Genomic DNA, 27,751 nt, shown 5'->3' on the forward strand with positions numbered 1-27,751 from the left:
TCAAATTGTACGATATCTTTATTCTTGAAAAAAAAACAAAACCTTTCTTTTAGTGCAGTATACAGAGTTTTTATTATATATTAGATTTTTACACTCTACATATTAGGCAAAGACGAGAGGAAAAACAAGAAATGGGTGGCGTTTTTGTACGTAGAATCTACTAGTTATTTCTAATTTTTAACGAAAACAAAGAGCAAAAGCAAACAAATAACTTGTATATTGTAGATGAGAAGTTCAAGTGAATATCGTCGCTTCTGACTCCATTTTGCTGCTTTAAAAAAACAGACGTTTGACAAAAAAAAATCAATTGTTGATAAAACAAAGTGGAAGAAAAATGCAATTAAAAGAAGAAAACACAATACTAAATAATAAAAAAAAGTAATGCAAAAAGAGAAAGAAACACAACTATATTCTTATTGATTGAGACTGTATATTCCATTGTGATAAAAACATAAATAATAAAAGGAAAATTAAAGTACGTTGATATAGTGAATGAGTAATACATTAATTTATGAAATAAAAGTAATTTGAAAATGGTTTACAAAATGTGCAAATTCGATTGTTTTGTTTTTTACATTTAGAAAGAAACTTCCTTCTATTCCTTCCACGAGGCGATTCGGATTCGATATCATCATAGGGATAAAACATGGTGACGAACTTTGGTAAGAATTTCCAACTTATTTATTTTTGTGCTAGTAGGGTTAATACGGACATGTTAGGAAGAACTTCAATTATATCTGGAAACTCATGTTTCCAAAAATTTTAATGCAGTTTCTTGCAATTCAATATACTGTTTGTTGCCACTGGGAGCACTGTTTGGGAAACGAGCGAAAAAGCTCAGCATGGAAAGCTCGAGAACCGAGAACTGTCAGCGGTACACAAACAGAAAACAAAGCGAAGGTGTATAGCAGAATAGCGGAGAAATTATTAGATTATTTGGAAAGTATAGTAGAATAGTTAGTAGAGATTGAAATTGATTTGATTAGATAGGGATTATTGAGTGACTGGCACAGTAAGTACATATAAATAAGATTTGGAAGCTGACAATAATGAATTGTAATTTGAATAGGATTGTCAGCCGAAGCATTGCCGTCACGTATTTGAATTCAAAGATAGAAGACCGAAAAATGTAAGATGAAAATGCATATTGTTATTACATGAAATAAATATTTGAAAATTGCAGTTTAAAGCTGCTTCGCAACCACAAAAAGAGTTTTTAACTCGCACTGCGATCAGCTCGGAAAATCGGCCATTGTTCTCGCTAACAAATCTTTAAAATTTTTCGATGGCGGCCAATGCAGAAAATACGTCCCGACCACTAGAAGATGCGGAAAGAGGAAACTGCGCGAATTGTTCCTTGTCGGATTCATTCGACAATTTCGTGCAATGTGACCAATGCGATGCATGGTGGCACATGCAGTGCGCGGGAGTCGATGCTTCGATTGCAAACCAGAGTTTTGTGTGCAAAAATTGCACCCCGCACAGCGTTTCATCTCACAGTTCTTCGAACCGTATTTCAGCCAGGGTGGCTCTCAAATTGAAGCTATTGGAGGAGCAAAATGCAATCGAGCTACGAGAGATTGAGATTCGGAAGGAGTTTTTGCGGCAAAAATATGCATTGATAGAGCAACAGATAGATGACATGTGTGACAATACGAGCCAACGCAGCAAGGTTAGTCGGAGGTCCAGTCGTAAACGAGTAGAGCAGTGGATTCAGGATGCCGACCAAGTAGAAGGCGCCGATGTTCGAGAGAAACCCGAGCGGGGAGCAGCCTCACTGGAGCAGCCGAAAGACACACGCATTTCGAGAACGACTGATGGGAAACCACCATACCCTGAAGGCCAACCACGTCGGACATTGCTCGAATCACAGCTACAACACGAATTTGTCGAGAGGAATCAGCAGAGCTACAGCGGCGCGATTCCTAAGGCGCATCCGAAAACACATCAGACAACAGCAGATCAGGTCTGGCCTCTGAAGCCTATTGTAGGTAACCCCTCCTTACTTACCCCTCCTGTACCGCATCAAGGTAAGCCGCTCCATGACAACAATAAAATGGATTCCGCTCATCCGAATTTTGATACTGGTCTACAAGAGTTATACAAACAATTCGGGACACTTGGCCTTGCTCAAACATCAACGAGTAAAGTGCCTTACAGTGGGACAGTTCCTGTTACATACGGACTCCCAACTATTTCTGGTGTGAATCCCGGCCTTTTTCCTACTGGGAACCACCAGCAACATTGCATTCCCCCCCTTGGAACAGTTCCTATCGTTCCGACAACTTATAATGCAAATCCCGCAAGTGATATGAACGGAAGACATCCGTTTGGGAATGCCCAAAGCGAATATGTTCCAACACCCTCACAATTAGCTGCCAGACAAGTCATGCCACGTGATTTGCCTACGTTTTCGGGCAACCCTGTCGATTGGCCTATATTTATAAGCAGCTTCATTAACACAACTCAAGTTTGTGGATATAGTAGTGCCGAGAACCTCTCCCGTATACAAAGATGTTTGAAAGGAGCCGCGTATGAAGCGGTAAAAAGCCGTTTATTATTACCTGAAACAGTTCCCCAGGTGCTAAATACACTTCAACTACTTTATGGACGGCCAGAATTACTGATCAACGCCCTTTTGGACAAAGTTCGTTCGGTTCCCGCACCGAAATCAGATAAACTAGAAACACTCATCGATTTCGGGATGGCAGTCCAGAGTCTATGTGATCACTTGGAAGCAGCGGGTCAACGGGATCACCTTTCCAATCCATCGTTGCTTATGGAGTTGGTGACCAAATTGCCAGCACACATCAAAATGGAGTGGGCGAGTTTCTCATTGCGATATCAAGTTGTAAACCTGAAGACCTTTGGAGAATTCATGACAGGTATAGTGTCATCCGTTAGTAGAGTCACCTTGTACTCCGGGAGCTACGGCGCAAATTCTATGGTGGAGAAACCCAGATCGAGTCAGAGAGGAACAATCAATGCACACGTCGATGAAAAGGAAATAAATCGAGAACCAATAAAGCTGTGCTGCATCTGCAAGAGGGGTGATCATCGTGTATATGATTGCGGACTATTCAAGTCATTTTCAGTGGATGGACGTTGGAAGAGTGTACAGCGTAATGCTCTGTGTCGAAGCTGCCTGAATGCACATGGGAGAAGAAGCTGCCGCACGGCGAGTCGTTGTGGAATTGGTGGCTGCGAGTTTCGCCATCATAAACTTCTACATTCGGATCGATCGAGTCATCCCGAGAATGAGCCATCGCTCAGAGCTACTGTGTCCGGAAATTACTCCCACGGTTCCTTCGAACAATCCTTGTTGTTTCGCATAGTTCCGGTCAAACTGTACGGTTCTCGTTCCAGTATCACTACCTTCGCATTCCTCGATGAAGGATCGTCGATCACTCTAATTGAAGAGAAATTAGTGAATGAACTCGGCGTTAAAGGCAGGAGAGCACCGCTCTGTCTCTCATGGACAGGAGACGTGACACGAATGGAATCGGAATCAAAGAAAGTGGAGTTGAAGATATCCGGTTTGAACAATGAGAGGAAGTTGCAGTTGGAAGATGCACGTACAGTAAAGAAGTTGGCCTTACATGGTCAGAGTCTATGTTTTGATGATCTCGCGGCTAGGTATGGTTACCTTCGCGGATTACCAGTGGCCAGCTATGAGAACGCAAGTCCACGACTGCTGATCGGCATCGACAACTTGAGTCTGACCGTTCCGTTAAAAATGAGAGAAGGAAAAATACATGAACCTGTTGCAGTAAAAACCAGGCTAGGATGGTGTGTCTACGGTGGCAAAGGTTCTAAGCATACCCGTTGTTCATTGAACTACCATGCCTGTGATTGTGCCTGTGATCGGCAACTACACGATGAAGTGAAGGAATACTTCGCACTGGAAGATGTCGGTACGAAGGTAATCGGAGACTTGGAGTCTGCTGAAGACAGACGAGCTCGGAACTTAATGGAACAAACCACCCGGCGAGTCAATGGGAGGTTCCAGACGGGCCTGCTATGGAGATACGATGTAATTGAGTTTCCGGACAGTTTTAATATGGCGTTACGTCGGCTTGAATGTCTTGAACGAAGAATGGCACGGGATCCGCTGCTGAAAGAAAATCTTCAGAAGCAGCTGGTGGAGTACCAAGAGAAAGGCTATGCGCATCGGGCTTGTCGAGCCGATTTAGCACGATCAGACACGAAACGAGTATGGTACCTGCCGCTTGGAGCGGTGAGAAATCCCAAGAAACCTGAGAAAATACGACTTATATGGGATGCTGCAGCAACTGTGAACGGAGTGTCACTCAACTCAATGCTTCTCAAAGGGCCTGATCAGCTAACGTCTTTGCCCGCCGTTCTATCGCGATTCCGACAATTTTCAGTTGGAGTTTCAGCAGATATAAAAGAGATGTTCCATCAGATAATCATATGTGAAGCCGATAGACATTCTCAACGATTCCTATGGCGTACGGATCCCACGTGTGCGCCAGAGATATATTTAATGAATGTAGCTACGTTTGGAGCAACTTGTTCCCCAGCATCCGCTCAGTATATTAAAAATACAAATGCGAAGGAGTTCGTCGATCGCTTTCCACGGGCAGTACAAGGTATCCTCCATAATCATTACGTCGACGACTTCCTGGACAGTTTCGAGAATGAAGAAACCGCGGCGCAAGTATCGGCGGAAGTTAGAATGATTCATAGTCAAGCTGGATTTCAATTACGGAACTGGCAGTCAAATAGTAAAAATGTTCTAGCACGTCTCGGAGAACCTGCTTCATCAGGGAGTAAAACGCTGAGCACTGACAAAACGAAGAATCACGAACGAGTACTGGGCATGCTTTGGCTGACAGAAGATGATGAACTTGGGTATTCCACTCATATGTTAGACGAGATCGAGAAATTAATCATGGAAGGTGAACGTCCAACCAAACGACAGATGTTGAAATGTCTGATGGGCTTCTTCGATCCACTGGGGTTGCTGAGTATGCTATTGGTCCATGGCAAAGTGTTACTCCAAGACGTATGGCGGGCGGGCACTCAATGGGACCAGAAAGTAGACGGCGACATTTTTGAGCGTTGGAATAGATGGATCTGTCGTTTGCAGAGTGTCGCTGATTTTCGTGTCCCACGATGTTATTTTCTGGGAGCTACGACTCAGTGTTATAATCAGCTCCAACTACACATATTTGTGGATGCAAGTGAGGTTGCCTATTCTGCACTGGCATATTTTCGGATTATAAACGATCATGGAGTTCCTCAATGTACTTTAGTAGCTGCGAAGACGAAGGTGGCACCTCTGAAGCAGCTATCGATACCACGTCTTGAATTGCAGGCGGCGGTTCTAGGTACTCGGTTGATGCTTTTCGTAATGGAAAGCCATACAGTCGCTGTAACAAGGAAATATCTATGGAGTGACTCCGCAACAGTACTGGCATGGATACGATCAGATCATCGCAGGTATAAACAATTTGTGGCCTGCAGAATAGGAGAGATTCTGACCGCATCTAACGTTGACGAATGGAAATGGGTGCCTTCAAAACAGAATCCAGCGGATCAGGCAACAAAATGGGGGAAAAGTACTGGTCTAGATTCTGAGAGTGTTTGGTTCCGTGGGCCTGAATTCTTGAGACAATCAGAAACCAACTGGCCGCAGTTTGAAATCGGGCCAGCAGTTACGGAGGAAGAACTACGTCCTTGCCATCTTCATCGAACCATGAAGACGTGGGAACCAGTGATCGACTGCCATCGTTTTTCGAAGTGGGAGCGGTTGTTGAGAAGTACGGCATACGTTTGGCGCTTCATTGCCAACCGAAAGCGAGAGCAGAAGAAATGCGGTATCCTATCCAGTGAAGAGCTTCAGAAAGCAGAAATAACCTTGCTAAGAATGGCGCAGTGGCAGGTGTTTCCTGATGAAATAGCTCTATTGGAAGATGGTCATCAAAACGAAGCAGGCGTCTTACGAATGGACGGTCGAATTGGAGCGGCAATCCATGCTCCCGAAGAAATGAAGTTTCCGGTAATTTTGCCAAGGAACCACCGAATCACTTTGCTACTTGTGAACGAATTCCATCGAAGATTCCGACACGCAAACGCAGAAACCGTAGTGAACGAACTTCGTCAACGTTTCTATATACCACAAATAAGGTCAGTCGTGAGGAAGGAAACAAAAAATTGCCAGTGGTGTAAAATAAGGAATGCCACCCCAAGGATGCCTCGAATGGCTCCTCTACCATCCGCTAGATTGGCTTCATGTGTTCGACCGTTTACCTACACAGGGTTCGATTTCTTTGGACCATTAATGGTGAAGGTCGGCCGAAGTAGCGTCAAGAGATGGATTGCGTTATTCACCTGTCTCACCGTTCGTGCAGTGCACGTTGAAGTTGCCCACAGCCTTTCTACAGATTCGTGTGTGAAGTGCGTTCGACGATTCCTGTGTCGGCGGGGATTCCCCGCAGAAATTTACAGTGACAATGGGACGAACTTCCAAGGAGCGGAACGAATATTAAAAGAACAACTCCGAGCAGTGCACGAAGGATTAGCAGCCACATTTACCAGTACAACAACCAAGTGGATATTCATTCCACCCGCTGCGCCTCATATGGGTGGGGCATGGGAGAGAATGGTGAGATCCGTCAAAACCGCCATGATAACTGCTTATAATAATGATAGAAAACTCGACGAGGAATCGTTGCAAACATTCGTGATTGAAGCTGAGTCCATAGTAAACAGTCGACCGTTAACATACTTGCCGTTAGATTCCGGAGAGAGTGAAGCTCTGACTCCGAATCATTTGCTCTTGGGAAGCTCGACTGGTGTACGTCAACCTTCGATACTGCCGACAGATTCTGCAGCTGCCATTAGGAACACATGGAACCAGATTCAACATCAACTGGATATTTTTTGGAGAAGGTGGATTCGGGAGTATCTTCCCACATTGACCAAGCGAACTAAATGGTTCGGAGATACTAGACCATTGGCCGTAGGAGATCTAGTTCTTGTGGTGGATGAGGCAAAAAGGAATAGCTGGGAACGTGGGCGTGTGTTGGAGATTGTAACAGCTAGCGATGGAAGGGTACGACAGGCTACAATCCAAACATTGAGAGGGCTCTTGAGAAGACCAGTGTCCAAGCTTGCGGTTCTAGATGTTGCATGAGGTAAAACTGCACCAGTGAGCAGTGTTACGGGGGGGAGGATGTTGCCACTGGGAGCACTGTTTGGGAAACGAGCGAAAAAGCTCAGCATGGAAAGCTCGAGAACCGAGAACTGTCAGCGGTACACAAACAGAAAACAAAGCGAAGGTGTATAGCAGAATAGCGGAGAAATTATTAGATTATTTGGAAAGTATAGTAGAATAGTTAGTAGAGATTGAAATTGATTTGATTAGATAGGGATTATTGAGTGACTGGCACAGTAAGTACATATAAATAAGATTTGGAAGCTGACAATAATGAATTGTAATTTGAATAGGATTGTCAGCCGAAGCATTGCCGTCACGTATTTGAATTCAAAGATAGAAGACCGAAAAATGTAAGATGAAAATGCATATTGTTATTACATGAAATAAATATTTGAAAATTGCAGTTTAAAGCTGCTTCGCAACCACAAAAAGAGTTTTTAACTCGCACTGCGATCAGCTCGGAAAATCGGCCATTGTTCTCGCTAACACTGTTTTTCGACCTAATCGGCCAAATGCTTTTCAATGTTTTTTACTGAAATAAAACAGACCGAAAAGTTCAACACTTTTGCATGCGGGTGTTATGGACTAGGGATTGCATTACCGTGCCAAATTTTCAATAACCGGTTTTCCGGTAATGAAAATTTCATTACCGGTAAAACCGGTAAATTACCGGTAGACAAATACATCGAAATAATACCATTATCTTGAAGAAACGGTTTTGATAATGTTTGTTTTACAAAAAGATGGTTAAAGTAATACTTAAGGACACAGAGAATGTTAATTTTGTCGCCTTCTAATCTCGATCGGATCTCTTTAACAATGTTTCCAAAAGAGGAAAACGCCCGTTCAGAGTCCAGTACCATTGTCATGTATTTGTCTCTGATCCCTCTTTACGAAAACACTAGTCCGAGAATTTTCATCAATCCGTTTATAGACGTTCAGTTTGGGCTGGACGTTGTTACCTTTGTTTGTTGCAATTGTCGTTCAATTTTTCCTTGATGCTCAACTGTTCTGCAGGTTCCGCATCGCCCAGTGGATTTTTTTCCTCCTGTTTTCCAGCTACAGAATTAATATTATCATCACCAAATTTGTTCAAGTCAGGATCAATTTCAAATCAGGGTTGCCATAATAAAATCTGTGTTTTCGACCTGTAAAAATCTTTTTATCTTAGTTCTTTTCCAGAAAATCTGTATTGTATTTATAAGTCTAATTTTTTGCCATAATTTGAGCTTTAGTTATAATACGATGTTGAAGGTAACCACGTGGCGCTAGTAAACATATACATTGTAGTAAAACACAACGCTTCATTGAGGTGTAATGAAAGTTTAAACAGTTGCATTTTTTCAGGCCTGTTTATGTAGCGCAACGAAAATACTCTTATCATAATATATTCTAGAGCACACACAAAAATGTAAGGCATAACTGCCAACGAATGAAAAGAGGACATTAAATTGACATGAAACCATGTGTTCAGGATAAAGACAGGTTCTGAAAGAAATTTTTATGCTACATAAATGAATCGGTATGTTTTCATTTATATTAACATTTTTTGAATTTTTATTGTTCATCCGTTTACCAATCATTTCAGCAGTAGTTATCTATCTACTCTTATCCAGTTCAATACCTGTTCCAACAGCTTCAACTCACACGAAGATTTTGTGGGTTCTATAGATTCTACTCAAAATTTCCAAAGTCTAATCCTGCATCCTTAGATTTGATGTATTGTTCTGGGCATATATCATCCAAAGAGTAAGATAAAAAATTCTGGTTTCCTAGTTGATCTGAGTAAATTCAATAGCAAAACGTAGTTCAAAATAAGTAAAATAGATTTGCTCATCGAGTCGTTCAAATGATGTAAAATTCGATTCGCTGTTTGGTTTCGTATTTAACTTGAAAATTAAAAAACAGGTTCAGTTCGTTGAACATCCGCAGACTGCGTTGAACGACGGATTCCAGTGAGAGCAAGCTTGTTGCAGATAAATTCAGAATATTCAATTATTTGAGCTCTACTATTTGCTGAATTTAGTTGAACTCAATGCAATTCGATAGATCTATAGAATGTCTTTCATCTGAAACTTATTTTCATCAAAACTTCAAACGACAACAGCTAAAATTTTGAGGATTCCCAGTTCGGTAAACTCATCAATTATGATTGAAGAGTACGAATTTTCAATTTTCTCCAAAGGAATAGTTTTCAATGCTCGGATTGTTAGAATCCCTAACCAGGTTGGCTGCCTCATTTGTGTAGACCGCAATGCATGTTCCTAATATTGACTATACCGATTATTCATTTGGCAATTTTATAATTATCTATACAGTATTATATGATTAGGGAGTGTTCAAATCGATTGCAATATATATCGACATCTCGTAAATTCATCAAGAAATGACTGAGAAATAAGCTCTCGAAATGGAGAATTTTCGTGAAGTGATCGGAAAAAAATATTCAAATTCATTGAATAAAAAAAATAATTGTTGTATAAAATTGGAACCTTATCTGCAAAATTCTGTATGAAATCCTGAAAATCTGTATTCTGTATCTACAGATTCTTGGCTTTAAAAATTCTTAAAAATTTGTATAAATATAGATTATTCTGTAGATTTGGAAACCCTGTTTCAAATGCCTGCTTGATCAATGCAGTCCGTAAGTTTTGATAGAAGACATCAAAGTCATCATTAACTGTGTCACGACCTCGAACAAAATGATTATTCATATATGGGAATGAATCTGCGTATACGAACGTCTTTCTGCAATCCTTCCAATCAGGACTTCAAGCAGCTGCTTCGAAATTTCTGATGGTTGCTCTGATAGCTGATCTAGTACAAATTGCAATCTGACGTCAGCTTCATAAAGCTGCATTTCTTCCGCAATAGCAGTTTAACAGCGACCAGAACTGGTTCGAGGGCATCAACCAATTCCTTTATCGCTGTCAGTTCTTCATCGCTGAAACTTATCTTGTGTTTCGTTTTCAGATCGAGCAGCGATTTTTGAACTGAAGTTCGGAGGTCGTAGAATCGGCGGAACACTGCCGGTTATGATTTTTTTATCTTATTTTGATTATCGAGTCATATTCCAAAGCGGCATAAAGACAAATTATTTATGGTGTAAAAATTAAAATTACCGAAATTACCGGTTAATGATTGTAAAATTACCGGTAATTCGGAAATGGAAAATGACACGGTATTACCGGTTAACAATCCCTATTATGGACATATAGGGGGGGGGGGAATATGGACAGGTTTGGAATACACGAAGCGTAGAGGTTCATCGCTCTTGAGAGGAATAATTTTATTCAACCAAGGTCTGAACTCATCACGGATTCCCGCTTTTCAGCAGTGTAAACGGACAAATCCTCAACTATTTTGCTTTTGGTTCCAATCAGCTTGTAAACAGTCCAACTTTGGTGATTTGATTTCCGTTTATAGACGCAGAGCATTCCTTAGGAACAGAATAAACAGACTTTCCACAGTCCATCTCACTCCCACTGGCAATTGTCCATTTCACCCCACCAGTACAATTTTTTCAAAATTAGTGTTCTCACTAACAGAAATCTGAAATTCAAAATGTAACTATGCAAATCAACCACTTGTCCATATTATCCCCACTGTCCGTATTACCTCTGTGATTTCTTCACAGATAATTGAGTGTGCTTTCTTTTAGAATTTCTACAATCCAGCAACACATTACATCAAACTATTAAAGCTCGAGTCAATTAACGCCCGTGTTGACGTTTTTTTCAAACGTTGTACCTTATTTCGATCGGAATTAGCTTGTAGATCTCTGAGACGAGACTAGACAGAGGGGTCGATTACGGACGAGTTTTTGAACCAGCTGCTGATTGATGAATTCTAAAGGGTTGCAATAATATTCTAAAATACGCATAAAACGTTATACAGGTCGGACTCGATTATCCGGAGTATTTTATTTTTGATTTTCGGAAATTTTGAATAATTTGTATAATAATTCTATATTGAATAGTTGATATAGGTATCAAAAGAAAGAGCTTGACTAGTAGAATGCAGTCATTTATGAATAATGCAAATCAAAGATAGCGGCCACTACAAAATGGCGGATTACATATTTTCTCAGAACCCCATCAATATGGGTATCAAACGAAAGGGATTGACTAGCAGAACACAGTTATTTATGAAAAATGATCTTGAAAAATTCTATTTGGCCGCCGCAAAAAATGGCTGAATGGCTTGATTTCGAGAATACACTACACTATGAACAACATAAATTCGAAAAGGTTGCCGCCACAAAATGGTCGACTATGTATTTTTTTGCAATTCCCTCAATATTGGTCTCAAATGAAATGATTTGACTAATAGAATACAGTATAGGTCGGACTCGATTATATACAGACTCGATTATATACAATTTTGGACTCGATTATATTCAGTTTGGATTTTTTTTTATATTCCAAATATGGCTTATTTCATGAAGAAATGTAACCTTTCAACGTTAAGGTGAAGTTTAAGTGTCTATTACATGTACAGTGGGGTAAAAATCTTGATTTTTTAAGATTTTGCTTGAATTTTCACCAGGAATAGTTTATACCGATATTGCAGCCAAATTAAGAAAGATTGAAGTTGTGCGTCAAAGAACAAATTGTGGAGCAGTTAAAAAACTTCATTTTAATGGATAAAAACAATCTAGTTTAAAATTAATTTTTAGGATAAAATTAATAATAACACATTAAAAATTATTACTTTTAAGTGTTTCAGTTCCAAAATGTTATTAAAATTTACTAATCTAGTTGTTCCTCTACTATATCCTGTACTAAATTCTCTCATCTTTCAAATGAAAGCATCAGAATCGTCTTCCGTAGCGTACTTTTTAATATAGAGCCAGTTTGAAGCAACAGAGTCCGGAACAAAAAAAAAGTTCTGTAACTCTGTCATTGTTGAAATTCGATTATATGCGTAGGAGGATTTTTTTCATCAAATATGATCGTCTATCACCTCCTGTGAGAATCTGGATAAATTAATTTTTTTCATGTGAGAAAGGTGTTTTCCGACTTTAAGGGAATGAATCAAAAATCAAATTCCTCTTTTATTTTCAAAAAACGATAAATACATGCAAAAAAACAAATAAAGAAAAAAAATTGTTTTGACTCGATTATCCGGAGTGAAAAATAATCAATACTTCGGATAATCGAGTCCGACCTGTATATACTTTTTCATGTTGAAACGCATGTGGATTCTATTTTTCATGTTACTTTTTTTAAATGGTTACGATTTCACAAAGCATTGAAATTCCATAAATTCCAAAAATTCATGTCTCCATTTTGGTGAGTTCCACACGGCACCAATATAGTCAAACTTTGTTGAATCATCAATGTTTTCCAATAAAAATATACAAACAAAATATCGAAGGGAGGGTGTTTTGAGTTATAAAAAAAATTAATATTAAATTTAATTTTTGAGTAAGATTTTTCGACAGTGTATTAAAAAGTTTATTTTTTCTAAACAGTATTTCGTACGCGTAGTATTCTTTGATCGATATTATAACGGTGTAACAAGTGTCGGTTTTATGATATACACTACCGTAAAATCCATACATCCATACGAAATCATATATGCATATCAGGCTGATACAACTTATAAGTCGCATGAACATATAGGGGTAGTGGGGGTAATGTGGTCACGTAAGGTAAAGTGATTACCTGCTTGTTTGGTAGTTTAACACCGTATTGATAGTCATCTTATGTTTGAAAAATTTCATGACTTTTGAGTCACCATGCTAGAACTGCCACTTTAGGGGCATCTCCCACTCGGCGTGTGGAAGCATTACTTCCCGAATTATCTGGGCGTAGAGATGCTGGTCCATAATCCGGTCGATCCAGTACAAGGGACCCACCCCGTACAGAGAAAAGCACCCCCACACCATGATGTTACCTCCTCCATGTTTGAATGTTTTATTTGTATACTGGGGCATAGACGCACAGCCGAGTGGACGACGGAGTCGTTTTTCCTTGTTAAACAGCTCGAACTTGGACTCGTACGACCAAATAACGCGCATCCAGAACTCCAGGGGCTTGTTGACATGGTTCCTCGCAAACTGAAGTCGTTTTTTGTTGGTGTTGCTGATCATCTGTCGCTTTTTGGCGAAGTAGCTCTTCAGGTCCCGTTCCTCCAAGCGTCGTCGAATAGTGTGATTGGAAAGGTCCAGATCCAACCTTTCTTTAAATGCCCGAATGGTCGTTCGTGGTTTTGTTACTTCCCGGATGATTAGCGTGTCCGTTCTTGCATTAGTCTTACGTTTCGGTCTTTTTCCCGGTCGATCGGCCACGCTGCCGAGCATCTGATGCTTCCGAATAACCAGCTGAACCGCACCAAGGCTTCGCCATACTTTTCAGCAATGTTTCGTTGAGACTCTTCACGCTCGAAGTCACGCACAATCAAACCTGTGGACCTGTGTTGAGATTTGCTATCCAACCATTTTCCGAAAGCATCTTCAGCGTCGAAAACAGGTCACTACGCACGATAAATCTGTGGTACCTCGGTATTCGGATTCTATTTGCTGACCACTGATTAAACACGTGTTGTTCGTTCGATAGTCCAGTATATTCTGATTCTCTATTATTATACATAGCAAGGCCTACTCATATTAGATTGCACATCTCCTTTTTTATATAATGTTTTTGAATCATATTTCAGTCAACCTAATCAAATCATTTATACAATAAAATTGTTAAATCTCGCAGGTAGTCTTCTCGTTTTATAATGATCACTTAACTCTACATTATCAAATCCCTGGAAAGTTTCTTCATCTGATGAAATGATTCTCTCAGCTTGATCTTCTGCTTGCATTGTTTCAACTGCAGGTGTCAATACATATGGCATTATTGAACCATTGCTGGATGTCGATGGTGCTGTGTCCTCTTCTGAACCTGCAGTGGTAATTGATGTAGTTGCTGCTTCTGTAAATGGAGGGATAAATCTTTTCAAATGTGCGACATTTCTTTGAAATGTTTTTCCTGTATCTTGATCCTGTATTGTAGCTCTCGGACCAGCGCGATCCAGCACAGTGTATTTAGCTGTATTGAACGTTGTGGCTAATTTGTTGGATGGTAAACGATTTTCCATTAACACAGTATCTCCCTTCTGGATGTCTGAAACCTGAGCATGACGTCTTCTGTCCTCCCTTATTTTCCCTTTTTCTTTATTGATTTTGTCCAAATCCCGATACTCTGATGATGGAGGTGTAGTTTCAATATCCTCGATTGAAGGCAACTTGGATCTGATCGTACGACCGAAACACATTTCAGTTGGAGTTTTACCGGTTGTTGAATGAGGAGTTGTATAGTACATTAGTAAATAATCATTCAAGTCTTTCTTCCAATCTCGTTTCAATGCGTAACTGATCTGTAGCCGCTTCAAGAGTGACCTGTTTTGTCTCTCTACCAACCCATTTTCTTGAGGCCAATATGGCGCGGTATGATTTAGTACAATCCCGTTTAATTTGCAAAATTCTCCAAACTCTTTTCCAATGAATTGTCTGGCATTGTCAAGCGTTATTGTCCTTGGATATCCTAGTCTCGTGAATATTTTGGCTAACTTTTCAACAGTATCACGAGAATTTATTCTTGACATAACTTCTACTTCTTTGTATCTACTGAAATATTCGACTATTACCAGCAAGTACTCTCCGGATGGCAAAGGACCCATGAAATCGATTGCAACGTCTATCCAGGGTTTTGTTGGCAATTCTCGTCTGCTCATCGGGAGCGGTTTATTTGGCATTCCGACTAACTGGCAACCTTCACAGCATGAAACATAATCCTTTGCCTCGCGATCCATGCCTGGCCACCAGGCGCGATCTCTTAATCGTCTTTTCATGATTGATTCCCCAGGATGGCCTTCATGAGCGAGCTGCAGCATGCGTTGACGAAGTTCCCGAGGTACAACAAGTTTATTCCCTCTTACAATTGTGTCTTCAATTAAACCCAATTCATTCCGGAACGGTTCATACGACTTCACTAAAACGTTGCTCCAGTTTCCTGATACGAGTGAATCTCGAACAGCTTTGAGTTCGAGGTCTGTTCTTGTAGCGTTCTCAATCTCTCCTACGTCCACCGCTACTGATTCCTGTACCGCTAGAACTAAAAAATGATTGTCCTTCTCGAATTCAACAGGATCCTCTGCTATCACCAGTCTAGAGAGCGAGTCAGCAATATTATCAGAACCTTTCCTATATTTCACAGTGTATTTGAAGGATTGAAGCCTCAACACCCATCGTTCAATTCGAGCACAAGGCGTGGATGAAGGCGAAAATATGGTTTCCAACGGCTTATGATCGGTCTCTAATTCAAATTCTCTACCGATGAGATAAACTGAAAATTTTTCGACTGCCCATACCAGTGCAAGCGCCTCCTTTTCCGTTTGGCAATATCGTTTCTCGGTTATGGTTAGACTTTTGCTTGCATAGCTTACAATCTGTGGATTAGCATCCGTTCTTCCTTCAAACTGAACAAGCACTGCACCTAGAGCCACTGGAGAAGCATCAGCTATAACTCGAGTTCTCAAAGAATTATTGAAAAATGAAAGCGTTTTTACATTAGCAATCATGCTTTTCAAAAGGTCAAAGCTGCTTTGATGTTTTCTTTCCCATGTAAACCTATTATTTTTGCATATAAGCTGCCTTAGAGGTTCCGTTATTGTAGCTAAATCAGGAATAAATTTTCCCACGTATGTTACTAGACCCAAGAAGCTTCTAACTTCTTCAGAGTTTCTTGGTTCGCGAAACTTTTGCAGTGCTTCAATTTTACTTTTAGTTGGCTTAATTCCTTCCGATGAAATCAGATGACCCAGAAACTCGATTTGTTTGACTTTGAAAATACATTTGTCCTTGTTTAGCAATATGTTCCTGCTTTCCAGAACATGGAGCACTTTCTTCAACGCTGCATCATGTTCTGCATCAGTGTCTCCCGAGACGATTATGTCATCTATATAATTTACAACATTATCACATTCCGATAGAATATGTTCCAAAATTTTCTGGAACATTTCTGGAGCACAGGAAATGCCAAACATTAGGCGTTTATATCTGAATAATCCTTTATGACAAATGAAGGTTGTTATATATCGTGATGATTCTTCCAGTTCTATCTGAGAAATTGAAGTAAAATACAATTTTATGAACATACTAAGTATATATAAAAATGCACAATTCATATAGTAGATATTCCCGAAATGTTTGACTATTTTACTACTATTATTATTATTACTCTTTAAGAGTTCTTACTTGGTGAAAGGCATCTTTGATGTCTAATCGACTAAAGAATCTTGCTGATTTGAATTGAGGCAGAAAATCTTCAAACGTAGGCATCACATGGTATTCTCTCTGAATTGCTTGATTTGGTCTTCGCATATCCACACAAAGCCGAAGATCGCCGTTATCTTTCACAATGGTTACCAATGGTGATACCCAAGGCGATGGACCCGATACAGGTTCGATGATGTCGCGTATCAACAGTTCATTTAATTTCTCTTCGATCCGACTGAGTAACGCAATAGGAGGACGACGAGCTCTTTGAACTATTGGAGTGATGTCTTGATTAACAGGAATCCTTACTCGAACATTTTTCATCTTAGGAAATGGTCGATTCGCTATAGGAACTACCGCGTTGATTGATTGTTCAGGATTCGTAAATCCAATTTTCAGCACTCCTAAGCACTTTGCAGTTTCTTTTCCAAGTAGTGACTGCAAACCGCCTTCCACAACATAGAACATTGCGATTGTTTCAAATTTACTGCTTCCTGATTCTACTGTAATGGTTGCTTCAAACACATTCACTATCTTCAACGGCTTTGCTTCTCGACCATATCCCCGAAGAATTGTATTAGGAACTTGTTGTGGAATCCAGCTTCTTAATCCTTGTTTCTTCATATATTTCCAGGTTGCATCGTCGATAATATTCTTTGAACTACCTGAATCAATTAACACCTGGATCAACACTCCTCCAATCTTAGTCCATAAAAATTCGTCGCCATCACCGATGTTAAAAATGAAACTTTCTGATTCATTTAGATGAGGTTTTTCTTCTTCCACGATAGCACGGACATTTCCATATCTGGTTCGCTTCTCTGGACGATGCGCCGATGGTCCTTCGTATCGCCGTTTGAAATTTTGTACTGATCGACATACTTTTGCATAATGACCTATCTTGTGACACTTTTCACATTTCCTTCCACGGGCCGGACATTCACGGTCAGTTGCATGGTGATTAAGCAGTCCACAACGATAGCAGGTAATACGGTTATGTTTTATTGAATTGTTGAGTTTGTTGATTCGTTCAACGTTATCAGTTGTAGTTAATGGCGCGTTTTCAAATCCAGGTCCCGCAATTGTTTTCGCTTGTTGTTTAATCGATTCGAACGAGTTCACCATTCGTGTGAGTTGTGAAAGCGTCACTTTTTCTTCATGTAACAACTTTTCTCTCAGTTCCGTTGGTGCATAGTATATTACCTTATCAATAATCCTTAATTCCCGACTCTCTACACTCGTGTTCCCAAAATCACATCGTTTCGCCTGTTCCGAACATCGCATCAAGAATTTTGACAACGTTTCGCAAGATCCATCCTGAGTAGTTGCGGGTATTAATTTACAAAATTCATTCCGTTCAAATGAATCGTGTTGCTTCGGCAAAAAGTGTTGATCGAGTTTTTCAATTGCTATTTTGTAAGGGTCGATTCCTCGTTCCTTGTCTTCCTCGACATCCGCTCCATCAATAGAATAGAATAGATCCTGTAACTCTAAACCTCCCTTTGCTAGCAATATGTTCTTCAGCCTGGATGCGTTTCTCTCTTCACTTGCAGCTACAATGACTTCAAAATTCCTTTTCCACCTTATCCATTCTTTCCGGGTTAATGTTTCGGGAAGATGATTGAATTTGAAAGGATTTATATTCCAATTTTCCATTTCCGATAATTTCCGCTCTGAAAAAAAAAATAATGCACAACAGTGGTGGTTGTCAAGGTAACTAATGAAAGCTGTTGAATTTAAAACATTTTTTTTTTCGATCTAGGCAAGCCTTCTTTTTTTTTTTTTTTTTTCACTCATTGGTTTTCCATGCTCTTGGCAACAGATTTTGTTTTTCGTTTTTCCTTGCTACTAGCAACGGAGTGTCCTGCATGATGCAGTGGATCTTTTTTTTTTTTTTTTTTTTTTAACTCAGGCTTTTACGCCTTTCCCTGCTTTTAGCAGCGGAGTGTCCTGCTTAACGCAGTGGATCCTGATCGTATCAGATAATCTTTTCGATTTCTTATGACTTACCAACTTTTCAATCAAGTCCGATTAATCCTCGTCGCCAGATGTGGTACCTCGGTATTCGGATTCTATTTGCTGACCACTGATTAAACACGTGTTGTTCGTTCGATAGTCCAGTATATTCTGATTCTCTATTATTATACATAGCAAGGCCTACTCATATTAGATTGCACAAAATCAATACTGAAAAAGGCAAAATAGTCTACTAATTACTACTTTTACGTAGTGTTGACTGGAGTACCTAAAAGTTTGGAAAAAATGTTAATATTTGAATAATTTGATTTCAAATGAGGATGGATTTTTTTGCGCCCATCGGTGTACGACCACTTTTAAACTTATTCACTCAATTATGTTTACAATGGATCAGAAATTAGATAACCTACCTTATCGAATGCGAAGCTAATCATGGAAATCGGATTAAATAACAATGTGGTTGTTTCGCTGATTAATTTATTAGTGCGCTCTACTACAATCGAAAACTGTATCTGTGAGACAACTGTATTACGCAATGTCATTCAACAATATATGCGTTTCAACACGAGTTGAACTTTGTTGTAATGTGCCAATTGCTTGGAAATGCTAGAAACTAGGAAAGTATAAATTTATGAGTCACTTGATTTCTTCAATAAATCCTTATTTCTTTCGATCATGTCGTCTTTTTTCTCCTTACGGGCTTTATCTAAAATACGCTCAAAGTTCTCCAGAGATATATCTTCAGCCCCTGGAGGTGGTGGATCCTTCTCGTCATCATCCTTCCTGTCTGCCCACCTCCCTTCAATTTCGTCCGTTAAAGAAGTCTGGTGACTTGTCTCCGGTTCTGGTGCTTGAATTTTAGGTTCAACTACAGATTTTTCTTTTTCCTCTTTCTTTTCCTTGGGTTTCGTCGGTTCAGCTACCTCTTTAAACCGTTTGTATTCTGTGTTGCGATCACGTGATCGTCCACGTTCACGGGAACGATCCCGTTCCCGATCCGGACGATGGCGATCGGATGGACTCACGGGAATACGATCTGGAGATTTACTTGTGCTCCGGCTAATCGATCGTTGGAATCTTCCTCGGAATCGATTTCGGAACGGACGATCTCGGTATCCTCCTCGATTATTATCTCTGAAATCGCGGAAGCCACCGCCTCGGCGGTTCATGTATCCTCCCCTAGAATTAAAACGTTTTCCGAAAGGTCTGTCATGGAAACCGCCTCTGCCGCGGTATCCACGACGATCGAAACGACGACGCTCGAAGCTGCGAGAACGGGATCGACTTCTCGAATACGAACGAGATCTAGATCGACTGAACGATCGGGATCCCGATCGACTGAAGCGTCGTCTGAAGCTACCCGAACGTGATCGTCTCCTCAAGCTTTGTGACCGTGATCGACTTGAACTTCCGTATCTATTTCCACGTGATCTGCTACGTGAACGACGGGGTGGTCCTGAAGGTTCCGGAGGTTTTACTGCATCATCCGCATTAGCTAACCTGAAATTGCCAAACTTATCCAGAACAACGGGTCCCGATTTGACAGGAGGCATTTGCGAAACAGAAGGTTTCTGCTTGTCAGGACTGAGTGGTCTTCTTCTGTTCTTATCATCATCATAGCGTCCACTTCTCTGGTTAGCTTTTTGTTGTAATTGTTGCTGATGTTGCTGCATCTGAAATACTCCAAGAGAACCACTCTCATCGTCCGACTCATTCGAGAAAGCGTATTGTTTTGGAACAAAATTCTTGCTCGGAGGAGGTTGTTCCTTGGCGGATCTCTCATCCTTGTTAAACATCATACGCCATTTTCCATCCTTCTCTTCGCGCTCTTTTATTAAGTCCGCCGATTTCGAGCCGCTTTTGGACTCGTCTAATTTTTCCAACTTCTGTGCATCCTTCTTGGAACTTTTCCCTAACAGTGAGGATACAACCGTCGCCATACCGCTGGGTCCCGCCACGCCCGGATTTTCCAACTTGGCATAATATTCCGACAGCTTCGTACCCAACTCATCCAAAACGGGGAAATTTTCAAAAATCCTGAAGATAAAACAAAATATCATTTTGCAATTAACGGCTCACGCAGTTTTTCATCAACTTACTTCAAAGCTTCCTTCAGCTTTTCATTGTTCAGAACGTCGTCATCTTTGTCCTTTTTTTTGGATTTCTTCTTGTCATCACTTTTGCGTTTCTTTTTACTGTCCTTCTTGGCTTTCTTATCTTCCTTCTTCTTCTTTTTCTTGGATTTCTCCTCCTGAGCCTTACGCTCTTTCTGATACTTAGCGGCTTCCGCTACGAAACGCCGCACCTTCTCGCCATAGTCATCCTCATCGCGAGGCATATCAAGAAATTTGCGAACCTGTTGATATTGGAAACAGCAAGCATGTTAAGCAACAACGTTTGATAGCAGCATTGATTTTAAAATTATTTCATACCTTCAATTCATAATCATCCGAACCAACCATGGACGATGATTGCCCGGCTTGATTTCCAAACGGAAACGATCCTTCCTGGCCGCGGCTATCATTGCCCATTCCGGCCGACATGCGCTTGCTGAGCGGGGACAAGGATTTCTGCTTCTTGTCATTCTTGCTCCGCTTGCTGCGTTTCTTGGGAGCCGATGATCTCGAGGAATCTGTAAAAAAAAATGTTTCGTCTCAATGAGAACACCGTTCCGAACGCTAATATGACGGACAATGCACGTCTGTCTCTCGCTCTCTTCCGAGTTTGAAATTTACGGGCTAGTGAATAGAAATCAGTTTCAATTTGCTTGCATGTGATTTGCCGACGTAATCACCTTCAGCAGTGTTGGTACTGTTGTCAAATTATTAGCCTCAGTTCATTTTCCATTCGGGGTAGTATTGGGCATTTTGTGTTTCATTTTCTATGCATGGACAAACATTGTCGCCCATTGACTGGCATCGTAAACTCCGCTTGAACTGTTACTCCATTTTTTACGTAATAAGTTGCAGCCATTTCATGCAAAAATAAGTATCCTCTTTTCAATCATTTTTAGCGACAACAAAATATAACCATCCTTCATTTGAAAGCAATTTTTCAAACCTAAAACATACGGATAGTGATGTAGAGAGAAAACAAATCGTAACAATTTGTCATCAGGGAAAATTTGTGGCCGGTGTATGGCGGCATCTCTGTCTTAAATGTGCAAAATTTTCATCTCAAATTCCTCCATATTCCTTTCCTCTCTCAAATAGCTGAAAAGTGTTCTGTTTATCTGAAACAAAATATATAGGAGCGTGCTCGAACTTACCTGAGCTGGATGAGGAATCGCTACTGCTACTTTCCGAGTCACTGCTCGAATCGCTCGAATCGGAACTGTTCGAGCTAGAATCACTCGAGCTGCTCTGTTGCTTCTTGTGACGCTTTTTCTTCTCTTGCTTCTTGCTAATCTTCCTATCCTTGCGGAGCTCCGAGCCATCGCGCTTGGAACCACTTACACCGGATGTGTCTGGCTCCTGCTTGCTGCGCTCATGCGTCGAGGATTTGGGGATGTTCAAAGCTGTAAACAAGAGTGTAGAGTAACAAGAGAAAATCATTAACAAGGAGAGGATTCATCGTTAGTCGCAGTTTGTACAGATCCCGATCTGTACAGTTTGCGATTAATCGTAAATCGCATCGTGCTCCCTTGTTTTCCATCTTTGCTCTTAACCCTTTTAGTTTTGTGGACGAGACTGATTGGTTCACCTTCACTATCGGTCAATTCGATTGGACCTTCAGTGACGCTACTGCCTTGATTAGCGACCTGCACATCAAATTTGAAATTTGCATATGAATGGTCCACCAACGATGGCCAAGAATATGACGGCAAAGGCGTCGAGGGACTAGTAGTGTAACACTCATTTTCATCCTAATCGTGATCACTGCCTATTAAAAATGCACACACAGCATTATTTTTAGTCAACCTTATTATATCCATCGGACACAAACAAAATTCCCCCAAAATGCACCTGGGAGAAATCAGTGTTGACTCTTTTCATTGGGGGATTAGCACTTATTTTATATATTCCACATACGCTGCATATTCAAATTGCATCGGAGAATATACAATCATCGCCCACATTGCAAAAATCGATTCACTGAGCTTGCAGCATTAAATTAACTGAAAATTCTTCGCCTACAGACAAAAGCAAACAACACATATTGAAAAACCTACAGAGTCAAGTTAATAATCACAGTCAAATAATAACTAAATCATTTTGTTTGTATCATTAACTTTCTAATTACTGCAGTAATCTAAATTCTAATCGGCGGAATTTCATGTTTTCCAGATTAGTGACGATATTCCCTGACATTGTTTGAATTCCCTGATTTTCAAGGTTTTTCCAGGTAGTCGACACACAGAACATGATCATATTGCCCCGCATGGGGGACCATGTTGCCCCGTAGTGCTTACGATCGGCGGAAATGGGACACATTCGTAAAAGTGTTAATTTTTCACATAAATCTTTTTTAAGAAGCATATTCATACAATGTACATTAAGAGTGCCAAGGTATGGGAAAAAAGTGACCCTCGAATTTTCAAAGCGAACTTGATTAAAAATGTTGACTCCCATGAAAAACTACCCTATGCAAAATATCAGTTCAATCGGACTTCATTTACTAGTGTCGCACAGCGGTCAAAGTTTGAGTTTTTTGAAAACCGAAGAATCTCCCCCTTTGGGTGAACTAAAATTTAACACTAAAAAAACGGTAACTCTCTCAACATTTTCACAAAAATATGTTCCTCTCGAGATGAAACCGAAATTCTGGTGTTATTGATTGGCATGAATATCAGACTATCATCAAAAGTCTGTGTTAACGTTTGTGTCATTGAAGAAAAAATCCTTGTAAATTGTGACCCTTGCACAATTTACATTAATGTAAGGCATACGCTGAAAAACAAACAATCGTACAACACAATTATAAATCGTGACCCACATAGGCCAACATTACCTTCAAAACGGTCTGGCAGGGAACGTATTAAAATTATTCGAAGATACTTGGTTCGTGGTTCAAATTCTTCCATAATTCGCATTCAATCAGTCAAAGAACATTGTCTCCAAAAAAATAATCTGATCGATTACAAATGAGTATAAAAATATGATGGAAGGAGATTATGAAGAATGTAAATTACCAGATTTCCGCCAAAGAAAATCTAATCTTAACAGCCATACATACCTGGCAATTCCAGCTCATTGGGTGCCACAATCTGTTTAGCGTATGATTTCGACTTCAGGAAATCCAATGAATTCTGTGCCTCTTCGTGGTGAGGGATGATGTTCAAACAATCCTGATAAGCCTTCTTTGCTTCGTCGATACGGCCCTCTTCCTCGTAGCTTCTACCCAAAGCTACCAAAGTTTCACCCATGTACTTTTTTGCGTTGGCGTGAGAAGAATTAATTTTGAGCGCCATTTCGAAATCATCGACTGCCTTCTTGAAGGAGCCACTGTTTGCGTACAGTGCCCCACGTGCAACCAGTCCTTCCACATTACGTGGATCAATGCTGAGCGCTTTGTTCAAACACTGGAATGCTTCGGAATGTCGACCTTCCTTGAAGTGTTCAATACCTTCCGCAACCGATCTGCGAAAAAAAAGTTATTAATACAGATACACACTACCCGTATGATATACGTTATCACTTACCGGAAGGCCCATTTGTTAGCCTGTGCGTTACGCAGTTCTCCAGCGTATTCCTGTTGCGAAAATTTTCCCTTCAAGCTTGACATATTGGTATAAAACACGTGCTGGTCTAAACCAAGCTCTTGCATCAAATTCTGCACACCTCGGGGATCATTGAAGGATGGCGTCTTTCTCAAATAATATTCGTATGGTTGGTTATCCTTCGCAACTGCAAAACTATCAACAGAGAGAAACACGAACAGGAAAAATATGTAACCTTCAATACATAGGATTTCTTAGATTATATAATTCAGGATGCACTTGTCGGCCAATTTAGACTTAAAGAAAAAAAAAACAAAACCCCTGGGCAAACTCTGGTAACAGTTACACTAAAGCAATAGTTTATTTCAGTTCAACTCGCGTTCACGGCTACGTTCGCTTTTTTCCGTACAGGCCGTACAACCGTTCCATGAGCTTGTCTCAAGCGAGCCGTTCAAGTTCGTTGGCATGGAACTTACTTGTATGACATCGGTAATTCATCTGTCGTTATAAGTCCATAACTGATATTGCTCGGACATCGGCTGATCATAGAACGTTGCATTGTACAAATCAACTTCCTTGCATACGGTTTTACATCACTGATTTCACAACAGATCAAATCGTTAGTTGTGTAACTTCTTGGAGTGCCATCACGATCCAATATTGGAACCAATAAATTCATATCAATGTATGCCTAGAAGATATATTTCGCAAGATGTATTATTACGAACAAATTAGTGTCAAGCAAGAACATTTGAGAAAAACTGACCTTCACATTGCTTACGTTCATGTAGCAACATGTATTCCCAAGCGAAAATAATACTTTGAATACAATACCTCGCGGGGATTTATTGAGCACTTCGCCGTAAACGACATCACCGGGTCTTGTTGTCTTGAATTATAATCGGAGTCAGAGCTTATCCAGATCTTTCGGTAGGCATATGTTCAAGTCTATATAGAGAAGACTATCTTTTATAAAAAAGATATGTCGAAAATAGGACCAGACTAGAACAACTGCCAGAGTTCGAATCAAATACCTCGAGAAAATGGGAGACTTTTTCATTCGTGTCCACCTCCATAAAAACGTCCAAAGGCGGTATTATAAACTTGTTGTCTGGAAAAAAAGCCACAACCAAACATTAACTTGCAAAAAATGTCTGGAAATTGAGCTACTCACACTGTTGGAAATCTCCGTGCCTACGTCTCTCACTGCGTTCTTTCGACGCTGAAGCTGTTAGGGAACTATCATACAACACATCCGCCTTCTTGGCTAGGAACTGATGCAATTTAAAGCGTTTCGCGCGATCGTGAAAGGTAAGCGATTTTTGACGCGTTTGGAAAACTAAATAATCCGGATTTATGACTCCGATACTCGAAAGATCAGCGTCACCTCGTTCGCCTTCCCAGATCTTTTGCAGTGGTATCCCGTGGAATCCAATAGCCTTCTCTACTAGATTAGGATCCATCGAGTGTTTTGCTTGCCTTATTAGAAGACCACAATTTCTTAATCTACGGGGACAAGAAGGAACAGATGAACAATTTCGAAAACACAAGTGCTGAACGAATTCAAACAATCCTAGATTCCGACGAAAATACAAAAAAATCCCCGATTTCTTCCTTCATACTTACTTTCATTCAACACTGGAAGATTTCCACTCTTATGTACTATTGTAATCATTGTGTAACACACGCACTTCTGTGAGCAAATAACAAAATACGTATCCATGCTTAAATAGTATAAATACCAATTTCTGATTCTTAGCTAGAAACCAGCAGGAAACAGTATTGATTATTCATTCATCACAACACTTCTATATTACACTCTGTTATAAGCGAATATTTTTTGAACTTGTTCATTCAACATGGAAAAAAAAAGTTCAAACTCCGTAAAATTACAGTTGCAAATACAACATAATTTTATTTTCTTTGTGAATCCCACTGAAGATTTCCGAATGGTAGCTAAAGATGGCCGACTGCAGACATTTTCTTTCAATTCTATTCTTGTGTTTCAGATAGTGCGCAAATAAAAATAAATAATTACCTGTATATAATCTGCAACTAAGGCAAAGCACCAAAACGGACGAACTGACCACCTATATTTCTCAACTCAGCTTATGAGACACCTGAAAAAACTGCTAGAACCTGTCCAATTATAAAAGCTCAATTCCGGCTTGGGCGTCGAGCATAAAATTATTAAACCATTCACTCTAGAATTCAGACGCGGAATGACGACCGAGAATGACAGCAACACGATTCGCGACTACGAAGCTGAATTTGACAGCTTGAGTGCGTGAAGCGAATGCTAAGATGCGAATGTCAACAAAGAATTGCAAAAAGAATGTGATTTTTAAACGCACCGTTTTTAACGTTTTTTGCAGAAATTTTCGTAAAGGTGAGTATGTATCGAAAGAATTTTTTTTTTATCTGTATTATAGTGATTTTCAACTCATTTGGCTGGTTCGTCACTTTTTACTTCCATTTTTGGAAGAATGTCGGGAGTGAGAATTGAACTCGTGACCTTTAGCGTGAGAGGCATGGATGTTACCACTACGCCAGATCGCCTCCACGTATCGAAAGAACTATCCTCTAGGATGCTTATTTAGTTAAATCACATAAATTTACTGCAGGGGAAAACGTTTTCTTACCGCATCCAAAGGACACTGTCTTTACTTGTGAAAAAGTAAACAAACTTTCAGGATACTAAATATTAATAAAAATTAATAATTGTGTGCAAAATTTATCTTCCAAACGGTTGGAAAATGAGTTTTCCTTATACAGTGCAAAAAACTTTGCCGTAGCTTAAGCTGAATTTAACTTATAAGTGTTTTTCTGTGACCTTGTTTCATGCATTATCAGGAGCCATCAGTCGGAGAAAATGAAACCTGCTACTTGGCTGTGGAGTTTGCGGATGTGTTCGATTACGCTGCGGGTGGAAGCCGTTTAGTCGTCGAAGGCGAACGAGTATTCAAAGCTAGTTGGTGTTGAAGAAGTTCACGATGAAGGCTTCAGTATTTTCTCGTCCTGCCTCCAGTCATCATCTCCAAGCTCGGAACCCCATACAATAAAAATTCGTACGAAAATCTCCTTCTCCAAATGGTTGTTTTGTATCATTTGCTTAAGTATGTTTTATTTTATTTCTTTATTATTGCACATTTTGCACCAAGTTGGACTGTTTCACACCTTTTCAAAAGTGCGAAAATGTGAATAAAAGTGCGACCTTGCATCAAATCGATTTGCTGTCTTCAGCGCACTTATTCGTTATCAATCGAAGAATAAGTGCGCTGAAGACACCAACATGATTCGATGTTAGAGCGCACTTTTATTCGTATTTTCGCACTTATGGAAAAGGCCGAAACAGTCCAACTTGGTGCAAAATGCACAATAACGTGTTTTGAATCATAAGTAATTAATTCGCCTCTGTGCTTAAGGAATTACTTTGAACTCATCAAGAGGCTACTAATAAACGACTTGTTTAAAAAAGGTAGTTTCAGGCAAAAAACACTTTAGTAAAGGCCTATTTATTTAAAAAAATATATTCTAAAAAATATATGTCAAAGCAGTGACTCTCGTGAAGCAGTATCATCAAAAGCCTAAATCTACAGTGAAGCTAGAAGAGGAAATACCGGATTCCTGCACAATAGACATGTTACTATTGTGCAGG

At 40.0% G+C, this 27,751-nt stretch overlaps 2 protein-coding genes across 3 annotated transcripts; one reads left to right on the forward strand and one right to left on the reverse strand.

The window, feature by feature from the left end:
• The first annotated feature begins 658 nt into the window (after positions 1-658).
• LOC129777631 (uncharacterized) lies at positions 659-7,686 on the forward strand. Of its 2 annotated transcripts, XR_008743268.1 has the most exons (5): positions 659-1,012; positions 1,070-1,129; positions 1,184-7,419; positions 7,477-7,536; positions 7,591-7,686. XR_008743268.1 is itself a non-coding variant. In XM_055784009.1 (3 exons), exon 3 carries the CDS (start codon positions 1,286-1,288, stop codon positions 7,160-7,162), a length of 5,877 nt encoding a protein of 1,958 aa, XP_055639984.1. In that variant the 5' UTR covers positions 659-1,012; positions 1,070-1,129; positions 1,184-1,285; the 3' UTR covers positions 7,163-7,581. The 2 variants fall into 2 exon arrangements, 1 of the variants encoding a protein (XP_055639984.1); XM_055784009.1 differs by lacking the exon at positions 7,591-7,686 and having other exon boundaries at positions 1,184-7,581.
• An 11,208-nt stretch (positions 7,687-18,894) lies between these two features.
• On the reverse strand, positions 18,895-26,331 carry LOC129777632 (tetratricopeptide repeat protein 14 homolog). The gene is made up of 11 exons (XM_055784010.1): positions 26,132-26,331; positions 25,268-25,599; positions 25,128-25,204; positions 24,860-24,982; positions 24,570-24,784; positions 24,076-24,288; positions 23,610-24,013; positions 21,703-21,951; positions 20,867-21,066; positions 20,534-20,790; positions 18,895-20,471 (listed from the first exon to the last, which is right to left on the reverse strand). The coding sequence occupies exons 2-11, from the start codon at positions 25,554-25,556 to the stop codon at positions 19,064-19,066; spliced, it is 3,435 nt and encodes a 1,144-aa protein (XP_055639985.1). The 5' UTR covers positions 25,557-25,599; positions 26,132-26,331; the 3' UTR covers positions 18,895-19,063.
• Positions 26,332-27,751: the final 1,420 nt, after the last annotated feature.

Source organism: Toxorhynchites rutilus, chromosome 3, assembly GCF_029784135.1.
Source record: "Toxorhynchites rutilus septentrionalis strain SRP chromosome 3, ASM2978413v1, whole genome shotgun sequence".
Taxonomy (NCBI): Eukaryota; Metazoa; Arthropoda; class Insecta; order Diptera; family Culicidae; genus Toxorhynchites; species Toxorhynchites rutilus.